This window comes from Sinocyclocheilus grahami, unplaced genomic scaffold (assembly GCF_001515645.1).
Source record: "Sinocyclocheilus grahami isolate Dianchi unplaced genomic scaffold, SAMN03320097.WGS_v1.1 scaffold536.1, whole genome shotgun sequence".
Lineage (NCBI taxonomy): Eukaryota > Metazoa > Chordata > Actinopteri > Cypriniformes > Cyprinidae > Sinocyclocheilus > Sinocyclocheilus grahami.
Genome location: NW_015505715.1, coordinates 633,572 through 650,212, shown reverse-complemented (window position 1 = coordinate 650,212; position 16,641 = coordinate 633,572). Strand labels below are relative to the sequence as shown.

The 16,641-nt window shown below is 38.4% G+C and overlaps 1 protein-coding gene across 3 annotated transcripts in view; it reads right to left on the bottom strand.

Moving 5' to 3' along the window:
- Positions 1-16,641, bottom strand: part of LOC107555529 (guanine nucleotide-binding protein G(z) subunit alpha) — a 49,116-nt gene that overhangs the window by 16,983 nt on the left and 15,492 nt on the right. The window contains exons 1-2 of one of the 3 annotated variants that reach the window (XM_016238356.1): positions 16,060-16,208; positions 2,164-3,470 (exon numbers count right to left, since the gene is read on the bottom strand). In XM_016238356.1, the coding sequence (XP_016093842.1) occupies positions 2,164-2,886 (723 nt within the window). In that variant the 5' untranslated portion in view covers positions 2,887-3,470; positions 16,060-16,208. Of the gene's footprint in view, positions 1-2,163; positions 3,471-4,770; positions 4,911-16,059; positions 16,209-16,641 lie in introns of those variants that run through there. The other 2 variants (XM_016238355.1, XM_016238354.1) reach the window with 2 other exon arrangements.

Below are 16,641 nucleotides of genomic sequence, written 5' to 3'. Positions count from 1 at the left end.
GAGTGAGTGAATGTGCAGAGTGTCATTTTAGAAATTCTGCTCTGTACCGGCAGAACCAGAGCAGATTGGCAGCACGCAAGCGGCAACGCATGTGGGCCAGTTCAGAGACAAATGCTTATTGAGTAATCTAATTCAGAGGCTCACCCCAGACCCTGGAGCTCAAATACACACTCATCTAGCTGTTAGCATATGTTTACGAAACTTGCGAGTCCCTGTGTAGCCCAGATTTACCATGAGCCTTTCCTGGATGGTCAAGGATGACAAAACAGCAAAAACATCTTTCTTATGCACAAGGAAAAAAACCTGATCATATTTATCATATTTATTCACTGTATCTTTTAAAATCAACATTACATGACGTTAGCCAGCTATTTTACTTCCGTAACATAACATATTTATGTAACAGTATACTCAAGATATTCTAACCCTAAAGCTAATAGATGAATCATTTGCAATACTGTAAAACCAGGAACTTGTGTTAAGAAAATACAATCCATTTGTTGAATTTAAAGGCAATTTCATCCGAATCTATCATGAAAATCATCAACACACCTTATAAACATGTGAAACTGAGGCTAATAAATTATATTTGAAGATAACCTCAGGCTATCTCTGACTGCTGCAATGGTTTTCAACCAGATAAGACCGCAAATCCGCAAAACAGTTGGAGGAGGTCCACCCTTCCCCCTTCAATAAATTCTCTTTTCACCACTCCCCTAGCGAGACGCTAGTTCCTCCCTTCAGTTTCCTCACTTCCTCGTTGACTTGTTACTTCTTTTTTCTTTCAAACTTTCTAGCAGAAGACACGCAAAACTTTCTCTGACCCCCATCACATCAGAGATTTACCCCAGCACTAAATCTGATAATTCTCGCGGGTACACCCTGACACCTTGCACTGTGAACTCAATTATCACTCTTGTACATCCCCCTTTCCCTCCCCCCAAGACTCGCAGAACACTTTTATTTTTAACTTCCCAACGTTAATTGATATTCCAGGCTAATGCACTACTTGGAAGTTCTTATTGTGAGTCGAGGGGAAAGGTTTAGCATAGCGCACACAGGTATGCAGTCTTTGAACTCATTGATAAGCAATTTACTTTACCACATGGAGAGAGAATGTATGCGGTTAGACGGTCATTTAGAAAAGTTCATTCCGAGTCTTAACACAAGCACACCTGTAATTAACGTTGAAGGCAAATATAATCGGGTTTACTCTGTAAATATCATTTGCTATTAATTGACGGGAAGCCTGCTGTAAGACCAGCTTATGCTAGCATGAATTTCAGTGGTTGTCCACTCTGCTTAAAAAAAGCCTTAGCTAATTTGCTGGTCACCCAGTCTGGGGTGCATTACCCAAATGTGTCGTTAGCCAACTATGGTCACAAGTTCCATCATTACCAACATAGTTATAAGATTTCATGTTTTTCCCGGAACAATAGTTCCAATGAACATTCACAAACAGCACTGCAAATTTATATTTTCAGACAGTATAGACCAGACAGGAAAGCACAGGGCAGAGAAAAGGGAATGGGATCGGGCAAAGGACCTTGAGCCGGAAATCAAACTATACTCTATGTCTGCATGCTGCCCACGAGGCTATCAGCACTGCCAGCACTGCAAAGTTGTGTGGCTGGAACAACAGTACAGCTCTCAACCTGTGATAAGAAGCATTGTTTCTTGTTAGCATGTTTGGAATTATGGATGTGCGACAAAGTTATTGCAGTTTTTGAAAACAGTCATGGCTGGTTAGTTAATTTCTTCAACGATGCATTATACTATGGTAGTTAGGCAGCGTTATGTCGTTCTAAGGCAACGCAACACTGCTCAAGCAGCATTATCTTTCTGATGAATTTAGGTGCCCAATGTAGTCTTGATGGTTAATTTAGTCCAAATCTCCTGGGAACATCAGAGTTTAAAACACAACAAGCTATGTTGGTCTTTTAGCAGGGTACTGTTAGGTCTTTGAACAGCTTGAATGTAACTGAAAGTTTGTGTAATGCAGGAAATGTGGAAGCAAGATGATAAAAGCAGTTTGTTTGTCAGTGCCATGGATGGGAAGAATTTACTGTAGAGATGTGCATAGCCTAGTGCAGATAACATTGGGTTAATGTGTCTGTGTCTGTTTGCATCAAAGGCCCGAATACAAAATTGGGCTCTCCTTACCGTCTGGTTGTCTTCATAAAGCTTGAGGTCATAGCCGCTGAGCTCCACACAGAATATAATGGCAGTCACACCCTCAAAACAGTGGATCCACTTCTTCCTTTCTGAACGCTGGCCGCCCACGTCCACCATTTTGAAGGTGAGCTCCTTGAAGGTGAATTTGTTCTCAACAATGCCAGTGGTCATGTCACGTGAGCGCAGAATGTCCTCAACGGTTGGGATGTACTCTGGCGCAGAAATGCGGTCCAGGTCGTTTAGATAATAGGCTGTATTATCCTCTAGGTGATATTCATTGGAGCGGCAGAAACACTCCTGGACCCCTGGATCGGCCCACAAGCGCTTCATCACCCCCAGGAGCTCTGGCGTGATCTCACCCTTGCTCTCGGCAGGCCCGGTGAGGGCAAAGAGTTGCACTGCGTCGTAAGCCCGATCAGGGTTGTGGAAGTCGATCTTCAAGGTGGCGAGGGCACGGATGATGCGGGTGAGTGAGTCAATGGCATTGTAGAGGATGAGGGGCTTGTATTCCTTGCAGGCCTCCAGGTTGAAGCCTCCACTGTGGATGATCTTCATCTGCTTCACAATGGTGCTCTTGCCAGAGTTGCTGGTGCCAAGCAGCAGGAGTTTGATCTCACGCCGCTGGCGCTGGCTTTCTGAGCGGAGGTGTCGATCGATGCGACGTGAGCGCCGGGCGGCCTCCTTCTCCTCTGAACTCTGCCGACACCCCATGGTTGACTGCACCTGGACTTGAGCTGGTAATCCCAGGAAGTGGGAGAGTGGACGGTAAATGTATGCAATGTAAAAAGATATGGTGATACAGTTGAGCTGATACTAGAGGAAGCTATTGCTGGAAACCAGTTTCAGATTGGTGTTAGACAACATGCATTGTCCAAGTCTACAGTTTTTGAGTAACTTTTTTAAAGGGTTGATGTTTTGGCATTCAGTGCTACCATGACATGGTGGAAGACCCACTCAGGCCCTGTCATAAGGGCGTGTTTGCCTTCACTTGAGGTTCATATCAGGGGACTCTCTCCCCTGAGCACGGCAGACTTTAAGTTGACTTGTCAGTGTTCATCGAGAGAAAGTCGAAACCGTAAAATTCCTTCACTCTCCTCCCTCATGACGTCCAATGTGCTTCCCTGTAATTCTGTGACTGATTCATCTGTTGTCAATTCCTCCCTTCATTAATTTTCTTCAGACACTTTCCATCCGATGGAATGTCAGACCTTAGTTCTCGTAGACTGTTTTTTGGTGTCTGTGTACTAGATCGTCTTGCTTGCATAAGCCAGTGAGGCAGCTAAAGGCCCATGTTCCTGCAGGTAAAAAAAACAAAAAACGAGACGTTAATAATCATGAAACAGAGAGGAGGGAATGTAAAACTGAGAATTCTAAGAAGAAAGTTTCTGTCTTAGAGATCTTAAACCTTCGTAAACCTTCTGAACTGGACGATGTTTCACAAAATTAAATATTAATCACTTCACAGTTCTTAACTTCAAAGTCAACATAATACATGCATTCATAACCCAGTTTTACCTCTGTAATGTTACGTATTTCTGAAACAGAATATACAATGAGAAAAAACTAGGACTTAGGACTTGAGTTTTTCTGTAATTGATTGAATTGTGAGAAGTGAGTGTTTCATACCAGGATGGAGTCACTGAATGAAACACTGCTGACACCCACTTTTGAGGAAGCATTTTGACCTGGGCATGTAGGCTGAAGGTCAAGATTGCCATCAAGAGCTCCTAGATGCATCCCAATGATAACGTTTCTTTTCAAATCTATCTTTATTTGCTATTATTACTGCAACTTGAATTATATTTATGTTACCTGGAATAATATTTAAGAAAAATGCTATATTACCTACAGAAGAACCCCTAAAACAATGCCTATTGTAAGTAGCTATTTGGCTACTGGCTACACTGACCTTGGTGATGTGAGAAAAACAAATTAAGACAAACCTTTTTTTGGCAGCATTTTGAAAGTTAATAGGTTGATTTAGTGTTGGCTTAGATTTAGTATTCTGAACACAACATAAATCTTTTCAACAAAAACACTTGAATTGCACATGCAGAATAAACAAATGTACATGTGTAAACTTGTCACAAACACAAGAAAAATCACATCAATTGCTTTCTTGCGCCCACAATTTAAAAAAATTAATTTAAAAAAAGCAGCGTAAACTCAGGCAAAGCATGAATAGACATGGTTATTAGCACAGTCAGTCTCTGTTAGCTCTACAATATACTTCTGCTACACACTTCTGCTTTCTCAAAAACACACACACACATACTTACATTTGTGGTTTACGGGGACTCTCCATAGGCGTAATGGTTTTTATACTGTACAAAATGTATTTTCTATCATCCAACACCAACCCTACACCTAAACCTACCCCTTACAGAAAATTACTGGCTATTTTTGATTTTAATAAAACACCGTTTTGTATGTTTTTTTAAGCCTTTTGTTTTACAGTGACACAGGAAGTGTCCTCATAAACCATGTTTACGTTGTAGTACCCATGTCATTATACTGATTTGTGTCCTCATAAACCATATATACCAGTACACGCACACACACACCTTAGATCATGGTTTGTATCAAAAATCTAACCTTCTCCATAGTAAGCCTGTCCCATCATGCGCTCCCTAGTCACCGGCATCTCTCTTTGACCATAGATTCAGGTCTGCCAAGAGGGTGATCCACCACACAAAGCCCACATACATTTGTTCTCAAACAGACACATCCACACACACACAAGCAGAGGCAGGCAGGGTGTGAAATGGAAACAGATGTGAGATGAATGTCCTTCCCTGAAGCAAAAGGTACCGCCCATTCTACTCTCCCTTTCCCCAAGCCTCAACCACTGAGCTAACTGATAGCAGGTGGACTGTTTATTTACTGTCATGGTGGAAAATAACTGGCTCAGACAAGCTGGAGAGAAGCACCTGCTTGTGAACACAAATGCTAGCCATGCAAGCTCGATTTTGTGCGTCAGTGTGTTGTGAAAGGGCCACAATAATGGACAGTAATTCAAACCATCTTTTACCACACAGTCAACAACTGTCATGATGGAGCAACAATGTGAGGAGAATTTTACTGAGCATATGTTTACATTTGCCTGAGAAATAAAACATGCAGTTTAATAGCAAAGGTACAGCAACAACCCGCAAGAACAACCCAGAACACCCTAGCAACAGCACAGCAACCACTCAGACCACCTTAGTAACTGCATAGTAACAATCACTCAGAAAGAGCCTAACAACTACTCGGAACACTCAAGAGACAGAACCTCATAGAACACCTTCACAATTGCATAGCAACACCCTGAGCAGAACAAAAGCAGAACAATGCCATAGAAACTATCCAGAACATCCAAGCAACCTCATAGCAAGACCGTAAAAACAGCTCAGAACACCATAGCAATTGCATAGAAACACCATAGCAACCACTCAGAACACTTAAGCAACAACTTAAGAACCAATCACCCTATTTAGCAATTGCATAGCAACACCATAGCAACTACTCAAAACACCCTAGTAATACCATAGCAACACCCTAAGAACCACTTAGAAACCCTCAAGCAACAACTTAAGAACCAATAAGAACACACATTTAGCTCAAAACACCATAGCAACACCCTAAGAACCACACAGAGCACTCTAGCAACAACACAGAAACACCCTAAGAACCACTTAGAACACTCCAACAACAACTTAAGAACCAATCAGAGCATCCCATTTAGCAATTGCATAAAAACACCATAGTAACTACTCAAAACACCCTAGCAACACCCTAAGAACCACATAGAACACCCTAGCAACAACATAGCAACTCTTTAAGAACCACCTAGAACACTCTAGCAACAACTAAAAGAACAAAACACCATAGCAACACCCTAAGAACCATACAGAGCTCTCTAGCAACAACATAGAAACACCCTAAGAACAACTTAGAACACTCCAGCAACAACTTAAGAACCAATCGGAATATCCCATTTAGCAATTGCACAGTGACACCATAGCAACTATTCAAAACAGTAGTTCTTAGTAGTTCTCACCGTAGCAACATCCTAAGAACCACGCATAGCACCCTAGCAACAACATAGCAACACCTAAGAACCACCCAGAACACTTCATCAACAACTTAAGAACCAATCGGAATGTCTCATTTAGCAATTACATAACAACACCATAGCAATTACTCCAAACACCCTAGCACCATGCTAAGAACCACACAGAGCACCCTAGCAACAACATAGCAACACCCTAAGAACCACTCAGAACACTCATGCAACAACTTAAGAACCAATCAGAACATTCCATTTAGCAATTGCATTACAACACCATAGCAACTACTCATAACACCCTAGCAACAACATGGCAACTCCCTAAGAACCACTCAGAATACCTTGGGAACTGCATAGCAACACTAAAGAACCTCCCAAGCAACCACAAAACAACTCTATAGAAACTCTCCATTAAAACACCCTAGCAACACCATAGCAATACCCTGAAAACCACACAGAACACCCTAGCAACAGGATAGCTCACAGTTAACCATAGCAACAAAAAAAAACCCTACCAGTCATTTTTCATATCCTTGCATTATACCTTGTTCTTCGGTCTGACAGCATTTGAATGCATTATGCCATCCATTATTGAAAGCATCCCAAACAATATATGGATAAAGGATCCCTCAATATGATGTGAGCCCTAAAACAATTAGTCATGAAATATGTACTTTGAAGGGGAGTAGATGAGCTCTAAAGGTGATCTGTTAGAACACAAGAGCCTGAGGGACAGCATAATAAATGGATGCTCTTTTTAACAGGCCCTGTGCTAACAAATGTGAAATCACGCCATGGCCTAGTTTCGGCGGAGAGATTACATTTCTTAGACCGGTCGCACAGAGAGAGAGAATGCATCTCCAAGATCTGTCACAGACACAATCCTGCTCTTAGAAAGATTACTGCACAAATGTGTGGCAGGATTTGATGGGGAAAAGCCACAGCAAAGTACGACGCACACAAAGGAAGGTATATCGAGCGATTTTACTGCTGATTCAATAAATCGTGTCAAACTCGTTCATGTTCAGCTAGATGCTCTGCTAGCGTAGTGGAGCAGTTTCTGTGTGTCCACTCTAAATACAATACACTTTTTATGTCCAAGGCCTTTTTTTTCAAGCATGACACTAACCGCACATTTTTTGTTGTTGTGAGAACTATTCCATTTTTTAGATAAAGCAAATACTACCTCTTAAAAGGTCATCTGGCCTGTCCCAACTCAGAGGTCTTGAGGTCTTCGTACCATCTTATTTCTATAGTTTTCTACGATCTGCTTATGCCTGACTGCAACATTAATAAGGTGTATAGCCTACCGAATTTGGCCATACTTTTACACCATCCTCTTCCATTAAGCCTATGGGATGATAAGAGTTTAGCGTGTCGCGTTCATATTCTCATCTGCTTTCCTGTACCTAGTAACCTATACTTTATTTACATTGTATTAATAAATGGCAGCGGCTATTTGCACTAAGTGTAAATGGCGATAGAGGCTACACTAAGTGCAAATAGCAATAGATGCTATTTACACTAAATGAAAATAGCATATTTTCTTAGCGATAGATGCTATTTACACTAAGTGCAAATAGCGATAGAGGCTATTTACACTAAGTGCAAATAGTGATGGATGCTATTTACACTAAGTGCAAATAGCAATTAATTCTATTTACACTAAGTGAAAATAGCAGTATTTTTAACAATATGCTATTTACACTAAGTGCAGATAGCAATATATTCTATTTACACTATGTTAAAATAGCAGGATTTTTTGCTATTTATACTACTTATTGCAAATAGTGGCAATTATCCGCCCCTCAGTATTATAGTACATTATAAAACAGTATGTAGTAATAACGTATTGAGTGTAAATTACCATTTTAATTCAAATTATTAAATGGATGCCACCTTACTGGGACAATAAAGCTCTCCCTACACCTACCCTAACCCTACCCGATACTTTATTTTCAACTTTTTGATTATTTCCTTAATTTTTATTGAAAATAAATGCCTTTCCGATGTGACGTGAGATTTGAAAAGGGAGAAAAAACGTTAGGCAAAAGGCAGATTCGAACTCTGGTCGATCGCATCAAAAAAGACTACGGTACACACTTTAACATCTACGCCGGAATATTTCTGCTGTTTTTTATATTGTTGACCACCCCTATCACACGTTTGTGGGCAGAGCTAGTGTAAATAGCCTCTGCAAATAAGGCGAGCTATTTGCACTTAGTGTAAATAGACACTCCATTAATGAATATACAGAGTTTGGGCTTTTTAATTTATACCACTGTCTTCATCCATTGAGCCATGTATTTTCTTTAGGTTTTCAGTGGGGCGCAAAACACTTAACGTGCAATTTAGCACAATTTGCTTTCATATTCTGGGCTATTCTGCTTGTTTGTAAATAGTAGCCTATATGTTTATTTTTAATAAGGTGTATCCTCCAGTGTCACTGTTTTAGTAGGATACATACAGTCCACAGCGCAAATTGTAAGATTAAAAAAAATGGAAAAATAGAAAATTGTTTAGATTTTATTTATTCAAAAGATCATTTCTGAAGTCACAATTTAGCAAAAGTAAAACTGAAAAAAGGAAAGAAAATGGCAATTGTTAATTTATGAAGTAGCTGAAAAAAATTATGTTTGGTTTCATTTTTGCATTTGCTCCATATGGTCTGAAAATTGAATTGTGAAGCGTTACACGGACCCACATCAATATATATATTTTTAAATTCCATTCCAATTATTAGTAAAAGTAATGCCTTGTAAATAATCTTAAATGTCTCACTGTACATTGCTATTTCTGTTACGGTGGAGCCGTTGCTTGCACATTACATCTGCACTTTATTAGAAAAACCTCACTTAATTTCAGATACTTAGTTATTTGATTCTTAGTTCTGCATCTCACAGTAAAATTAAAATGTTGAAGCTAAAGTTGAAGTAAATGTTTATTTGTCCATATGACAGTCAAATTAAATTGTGAGTTTTAAAATAATTTGTAGCTATAAATGTAAAATAAATAGAAAATAAAATGGAAAGTTCCATAAATATTCAAAAAGTATACTTGATCTCATTTCTGCATTTCTTCCAGTTCAGCATTACATCAGTCAAGCGGTGATGCTTTTAGAGCTAATACCATTTATATAATTACTTTAGAGCAAATTGGCAATTGGAGTATATTTATGATAGTTGATTATTCTGCAACATTTCACCTCTGTCGGAGACTAACGATGACAGCTGGAAGGGTTGAGAAATACAACCTGTGCCAGACCATGCCAGTCTCGCTTTATCATTTCCGCTTTCGTAACACAACCCATGCTTGGATGTCTAAACTAACACTGTCGCTTGACGTAAGTATCAGACAAAACAGAAACCTAGAAACCAGAACATTATGCTTGCGACGCTTTGTTGAGTGTATCAGAAATGCATTGGCAACATGTATCAGAAACATGTCCTGAGGCCATGAGCGAATGTGTGAGTGGAGAACGACAGGGGTCTCACGGTTAAACCAGACTCATGTTTTCTCATGAGCGCTGAGGAAATCTGACCCCACTGGCTCCCTTTCACCCTCCAGAGATCAGCTTTTCTCAGACCCACATATTTCCTGATTTTAATGCACCTGTAATTATAATGATTTTCCAAAACGCTGCACATGAGCGGAAGGCTTAATGTCATACTCTTGTGCAGTATGTTTGATTTGTAAGTTGTATGACATAGAATAGGAGAATGTTTACACAAAACTAGTTTCCAACCCGTTTTACCTCTATAATCTATGGAAGCTTGTTTCCGCCACTGGATAAAAACATTAAACAAAAAAGTAATTGTGACTTAATCTCCCAGTTCAGACATTTTTTTTTATTTTTTATATTTTTAAATATTTTTTTTGTGAGTTTAGATCTCACAGTTCTCACTTTTTCCTCACAATTCTCAGAAAAAAAAATCACAATCACAACATATAAAATGAGAATTCTGAGAAAAAAGTCGGAATTGCAAAATGTAAACTGGGAATTGCGACCAAAAAAAAAAATTCTGAGTCTATTTGTTGTTGAGTGTTTATATCTCGCAATTCTGACTTTTTTCTCGCAATTGACATTTTTCTCATAATTCCGAGTTTATATCATGAAACTCTGGGCTTAAGTCTCGCATTTCTGAATTTTTTCTCGCAATTTTGAGTTTATATCTTGCAATTCTGAGTTTATATCTCACAATTCAGAATTTGTCTTGCAGTTATGAGTTTATATCTCGCAATTCATATTTTTCTTGCAATTCTGAGATTATATCTAGACATTTTCATCACAATTCTGAGAAGAAAAGATGGAATTGTGAGCTATACATTTGCAGTTGTGAGAAAAACTGATTATATCTATTTGGAATTTATTGTGAAAAATGTACATTTTGATATCATGTTGACTCAGGACCTCTGCAGACACTGAAAAAAAAATGTGGATGTAAAAATTAATGTCTGAAACCAATGAAAGTCAGTGTACCTGTCAGATGAATGCATTCTGAGGAACACTGAGGTCGTATTTTTATTGAGTTGGTCACCCATGTGACCCTGGCCACTACAGACTACTCCCTTTCCCCAGAACAAGCCCAGCTTTGTGAAATAAATAAATTGTTATATAACACGCAGTGGGGTCTCTGTCTTATTGATGAATGCTTGTGTTATGTAAGGCAGCCTGCCAGTTGTAACTCTCTGGGATACACTCCTGGCCCAACTCATATATCACATAGATTTGACAGAGCGGGAAACCTGTGTCAAATTAAGTGAAAGCATATATGGTTAGTGTATCATGACGCACAGATTTTAAAGAGCCTCTTGGGATATTTGTTTTTGCTCAGTTCAAATTTATGTTCCTATCGGTAATGTTAACCAACCGTCAAATAGCAATTTATGCATTGTTTTATGCAGAGTAAACTACATATTTTTCTTACTGAATATCTTGTTGCACTGGTGATACACACTGACAATACATTGTAACATACATTTGTTAGATACGAGTGTAAGTAGCCTATAAATCATCTTTAAATAATTTTTAATTCATGCTAATTTTAAGGAACAAAAATCATTGTCTTGACAGAATGATTTTTCTTTTTACATTATGTTGTAACAATTTGCCATTATGCAAAATGCATTTTTTTCCCCCTTTGGATGGATGGATGGATGCATGGATTAAAAAAATAAATAAATAAAAAATACAGAAAATTGCACCCAATCAACTCCCTTGATCAAATATAAAATATGTGCACACAAATGTCACAAACCTATGACCTTTTCTTCCCCTATATAAAGTAGAATGACCCAGAGAGTTCATTCCTGCCATCTGTGTTGAGGATGGCTTGACGTCAGTCACTGTCCCCCCTCCACCCATCCTCCCTCCCTCCGTCCCTTCGGTATTCTGGCACACTATTGAGGGAGGGTTGCTGTCTATAAATCACACCGCTGTATTTCCCCCACATTGACTCATGCCCCAGTTACAGACACTAATTGATTACAGTGCAGAACCATTATACAGAAACCATACAGTATCCCAGCTCAATGAAACAGACTCATAAATCTTATCACATCTCATCTCATCTCTCTGTATTATTAATAAGGCATCACGGAATAGGAAGCCACAGTAATGTAAGCTGAATTCACAAACTAGATAGGCATTCCTGAAGGCAAACAACTGCTGAGATGTGTTGTGTCAAATATACAAGTACTAAACGCTAAAGCATTAATATGTCTGATATAAACTCTAAAGCTATTAATCCGCTCTGCGCTAAGCTAGTTCTCAAATTGTGCATCGGGATGGTTGTGTTTTTGTCTATTGAGCAGAGGCAGGAAGAGTCCTGGGTTACTGTGTCAGTGGGCAGCTGAGACCACATACCGACCAGAACAGATGCAGCCTTTGATCACACTGACAATAGTGAACAATCGTACAATTGACCGAACGATGTAGAATCAGATAACATTTCCCTTAATTTGTCCTCTTGGTTTCAACCACCCATCATAAGACCAATCATTGTTTAAGGAGATGTGTATCAGAGGGGAATTTTCAAACCACTGTTGCAATCGGTTTCAAGTGCCGTTGGGGCAAATTTCCTGTTGCACTGTTAATTTTTTGCTTCTTTCCTTTCTAATCTTTCGATTGAAGACACAGGGTTTCAATTTGGCCAGCGGAGATCTGCGGCTCTCAGAGTTGCATCGCATGGCGTCAGAGATTTGATGGAACATGCATGACTCAAATCAGCCATCTAATTGTTCTTGTGAATTCCACCGCAGAGCGCCTAGAGTCCACTTGACAGAGAGCACAAATGAGCGCGGACAGAATAAGAGAAGCTTTTATAGAGAAATCACATATAATCTCCTTCATTTCAATTATTTCTCTTATAGAGTGATGAGAAGAAATGGAGTGCAAATTTTGGGCTTTTCAGATGACTGCGGAAGAAAAATGTTGTTATCAACAAAAGTTTATGATTCTGTCACGTTTTGTTCATCATGATAATCTTCACAAACGTATATGATATTTAAAGCCTAAATATACAATTGCCAGAAGTAAATAGCTAAACGTAGGCTGACACTACAGTCACATGACTTCACAGTCACCAGTGTTAAGCTGCTGTCAACTTTTTCAGTCTTTATTTAAAAATGTTTTCCCTGTAAGTTTGAGTTACAATCGTTTGCAAGAGTGCCATTATAAACACAATGAGGGTGTGAAAGCAACTAGTGAGTAGATGAGCTATCCTGTTCAGTATGTGACCCTGGACCACAAAACCAGTCATAAGGGTCCTTTTTTTTATTGAGTTTTATACATCATATGAAAGCTGAATAAATAAGTTTTCCATTGATGTGTGGTTTGTTATGATAGGACAATATTCGGCCGAGATATTTGAAAATCTAAATACTGAGAAAATTGCCTTTAAAGTTGTCCAAATGAAGTTCTTAGCGATGCATATTACTAATCAAAAATTAAGTTTTGATATGTTTACAGGAAACTTACAAAATATCTTCATGGAACATGATCTTTACTTAATATGCTAATGATTTTTGGCATAAAAGAAAAATCAATAATGTTGACCCATACAATGATTTTTTGGTTATTACTAAAAATATACCCCAGCGACTTAAGACTTGTTTTGTGGTCCAGGATTACAGATGACGTTTAATGTTCAAAAGCTTCACAAGGAGGTATTCCTGATGTATTTTATGTTGTAGAATAAAACATGAAAATATCTTGATTTTGTGTTAATCGCAGACCTTATTTCAGGCATTTACCCAAAAACCCCATTTTAAAAAAACCCATTGACTTCAGCATGATGGAACCGGATGTGCTAAAATGCAAACTCATTTCCAGGTTTTGACCTACAAAAATATATCATGCCTGCAACGCTCTATTTATCCTGAAAACATTTTATTGTTTTTCATTTGACACTTCTTTCATGAGCTTTCTCATGCTAGGGATTTCTAGATGTCAAGAATTTAAGAATTTTTCTCTTAAATCTATAAATTTTCTGCCAAGTGTTTTAATTAATCTCCCCAAGCTGGACACCATGCACATGCGCTCTCGCTACACTGCATGATGATCTGAAAGCACTGATGAACATGTATGTTGGAGTTTAGTTGTTGGATGTATGAACATATGTTGGAGACATTTATTATCTCCATTGCAATGTTCTGCTTCAGGTGTTCCTTCACAAGGCTGTTTGTGCAGTGTGCTGCAGCTACATCTGCAGGCAACCCTTCTCAGTGACAAACTGTAATAAATCCAAATATGAATCTTGACTGTATTGTTTGTGACTTCTGCTTAGGTAGCTTCTGCTCCTTTTGTTGTTTTAGTAGAATAGCGTGAACATCATTTGAAATCATTGGAATTAATATTAGGAATTGCCTTTAAAGAGAAGCTTCTTAAGATTTTACCACAATGTAGAAATTGAGTTGAGAAATTGAGTAGAATGTATATGATAAATATAATAAATTATGAGGTCAAATAAACCCTGCATATGAGTTGACTTGTGCTTACATGCAAAAGTGCAATAATTCTGATGAAATGTAAAAAGAAATTTCCCATTTTCACAATTGTGATTAATAAATTGCATAATAACTTATCCCTCAGATTCTTCCTAAGTAAAATTACTCATGTTGATGTTCAATCTTGCATAAAGAAATCTCCATAGCAGGGTTGCCAGGTTTGCGTAACAAAACCAGTCAATTTGGTACCCAAATCTAGCCCAATCGCCTCAGTCACCTCAGTCAAAATTGCGTTCTGGGGGAGCGGAAGTATCACTTCAACCTGTGGACTAAAAAAAACAACCTGCGTCAACAGTATAAAAGTATCCCAATTCCACAGGAAAACCGCAGACTTGGCAACACTGCTTCATACTCATGGGGACGATAGAGTTACCTACGAATGTTTGTGCCATTAAACCAGATATTATTTAGATAGCTAGCTAAAACATTTTGACAGGTAAGTAGTGATAGGATAAATTAACCTTTTCAAAGCTTTGAACCAATTGCTTCACAAAATGATTCAAAATTATTGAGGGGGGGGGGGTTTGGAACATATTAGCCCTGTAGCTAATGACTAGCTTGCACCAGCTAGAAATCAACTACCAAACTAGTTTCCAAACACACCTAGCATCTAAAATAGGATTTTCCAGTAGGGATATCATGGCCAGATTTCAATGTCAAGGGCGGCTCATTATGAACAAATGGATGTCACAATATGAACTTTCTGCACAGAGAGTACACTAAACCCCTGAAGAGCGCTAATGCCCCAGAAGCAGCACACACACCCAGCATGACTTGTCAGCCACAGTTGTAACAACAAATCACAGCTAATGATTCTGATCTCAAAAAACAAATAAAATGAAAGAACCCCCCCCCAAAAAAAAACATTAAAAAGAAATCAATAAAGCAAAGAACATTGCAGATCAAATTGATTCCAGGCCATTAATGCAATTGTGAAACTTGTCATTTTATCATGTTGTTAGCATTGTAAACTCACCGATTAAAACCGTTATGGTTATTAAATCATTATGTATTGATACACCCACTCCAATACAATTGACTTAGGCCTACTTTCTATTACCAGAATCAGACATTTTGACAGAGGAGGCAAGTGCCTCCCAAAAAAAAGAAGTTGCTGTGTTTGGCTAATTACCCCTTATCATGCTTGAAACTGGTCCACTAATCAGCCTGAATGGGCCGAACTGATGGAAATAGATGGACTAATCACAAAGTACACAACTCACCCACTTCAGGGAACACCAATTTTTATTACTTGATATGCTGATACAAGGGAGAGCTGTTTAAGGAACCAATCATCTCAGTTAAAAGAAAGCTGAATATAGATACCGGCACACACTTGGTGTTTTTACTGATTAATTTTTTCATAATTTTATTTGTAAGATTTACTAACTAGCAATGTGAAAAGGTTTTTTTTTTAGAAAGATTATTATTTTATTTTTTTATAGAAAGATTTTTTTTTATTAGTTTTACTATTATAAATAAGAGTGGACATTTTGTATTCTTTGTGTTGCAATCACTATGTTTAGTTTAGTTTACCAATAAATCTACTCAATATGTTTATGTCTGTATTGTTGGAGTTATCTTTGAAGCAATATTAAAGCGCAAACATTTAAAAACCTCAAACTAGATGACATTGATATATTAAAAACTAACTTTAAAAAAAACAATATGCTAATATAAACCAACAAAATAATAGTCTTGGTTGCATAAGTGAATGCTGTTCCATTAACCCAGAAACCTTCTAAACATCAAATGTTACAGGAATTTATACCGGAAATTTGCTTGCTCAAGTCCACCACAAATCTACAAATGATTCAAATACTCACAATTTTCCTGGAAAGTAATCGTGTCAGTCTTGTTTAGTCAGGAAGTTCTTCTGGTGACTTTAACGTCAGCTTCCCATATGCTAATAATCACTGGTTTGAAAGATTCTGAAACTTGTTAACACAGAGCTACCAATGACCGAAAAAGGATAAACCAAACCGGTAAAATCGAAATGACAAAAACTGAAACAACATCAGATGGAAGCGAGATTTAAGTCTTTGGGTTTTTCTGAGAATGTTCTCTGAGATTTGAGACACAGATTGCCGAACAGGGGAAGGTTTTTATTTCATCTCACAACTTCAAACGGCAAACCATGCTCATCCACGATGTCAAACATGGCTCAGAGTACCACTGTGACAGGATTGCGCCTCTGGTACTGACAGCTGCCACAAGACGGTATGAGATAGATTATGGACAGGATGGCTAACGTACAGTGTTCCAGCTCAGACAGGAATCCGCGTGGTCTTTCTGGGGTTCTGACTCATTGGTGGTGTACAGGAACCTGCCTACATCAGAAACAAGTTAGATGTAGGTCAGACTAGATATCCAGCACACTGCATTTAAAGCCTTGCATTATTATGCAA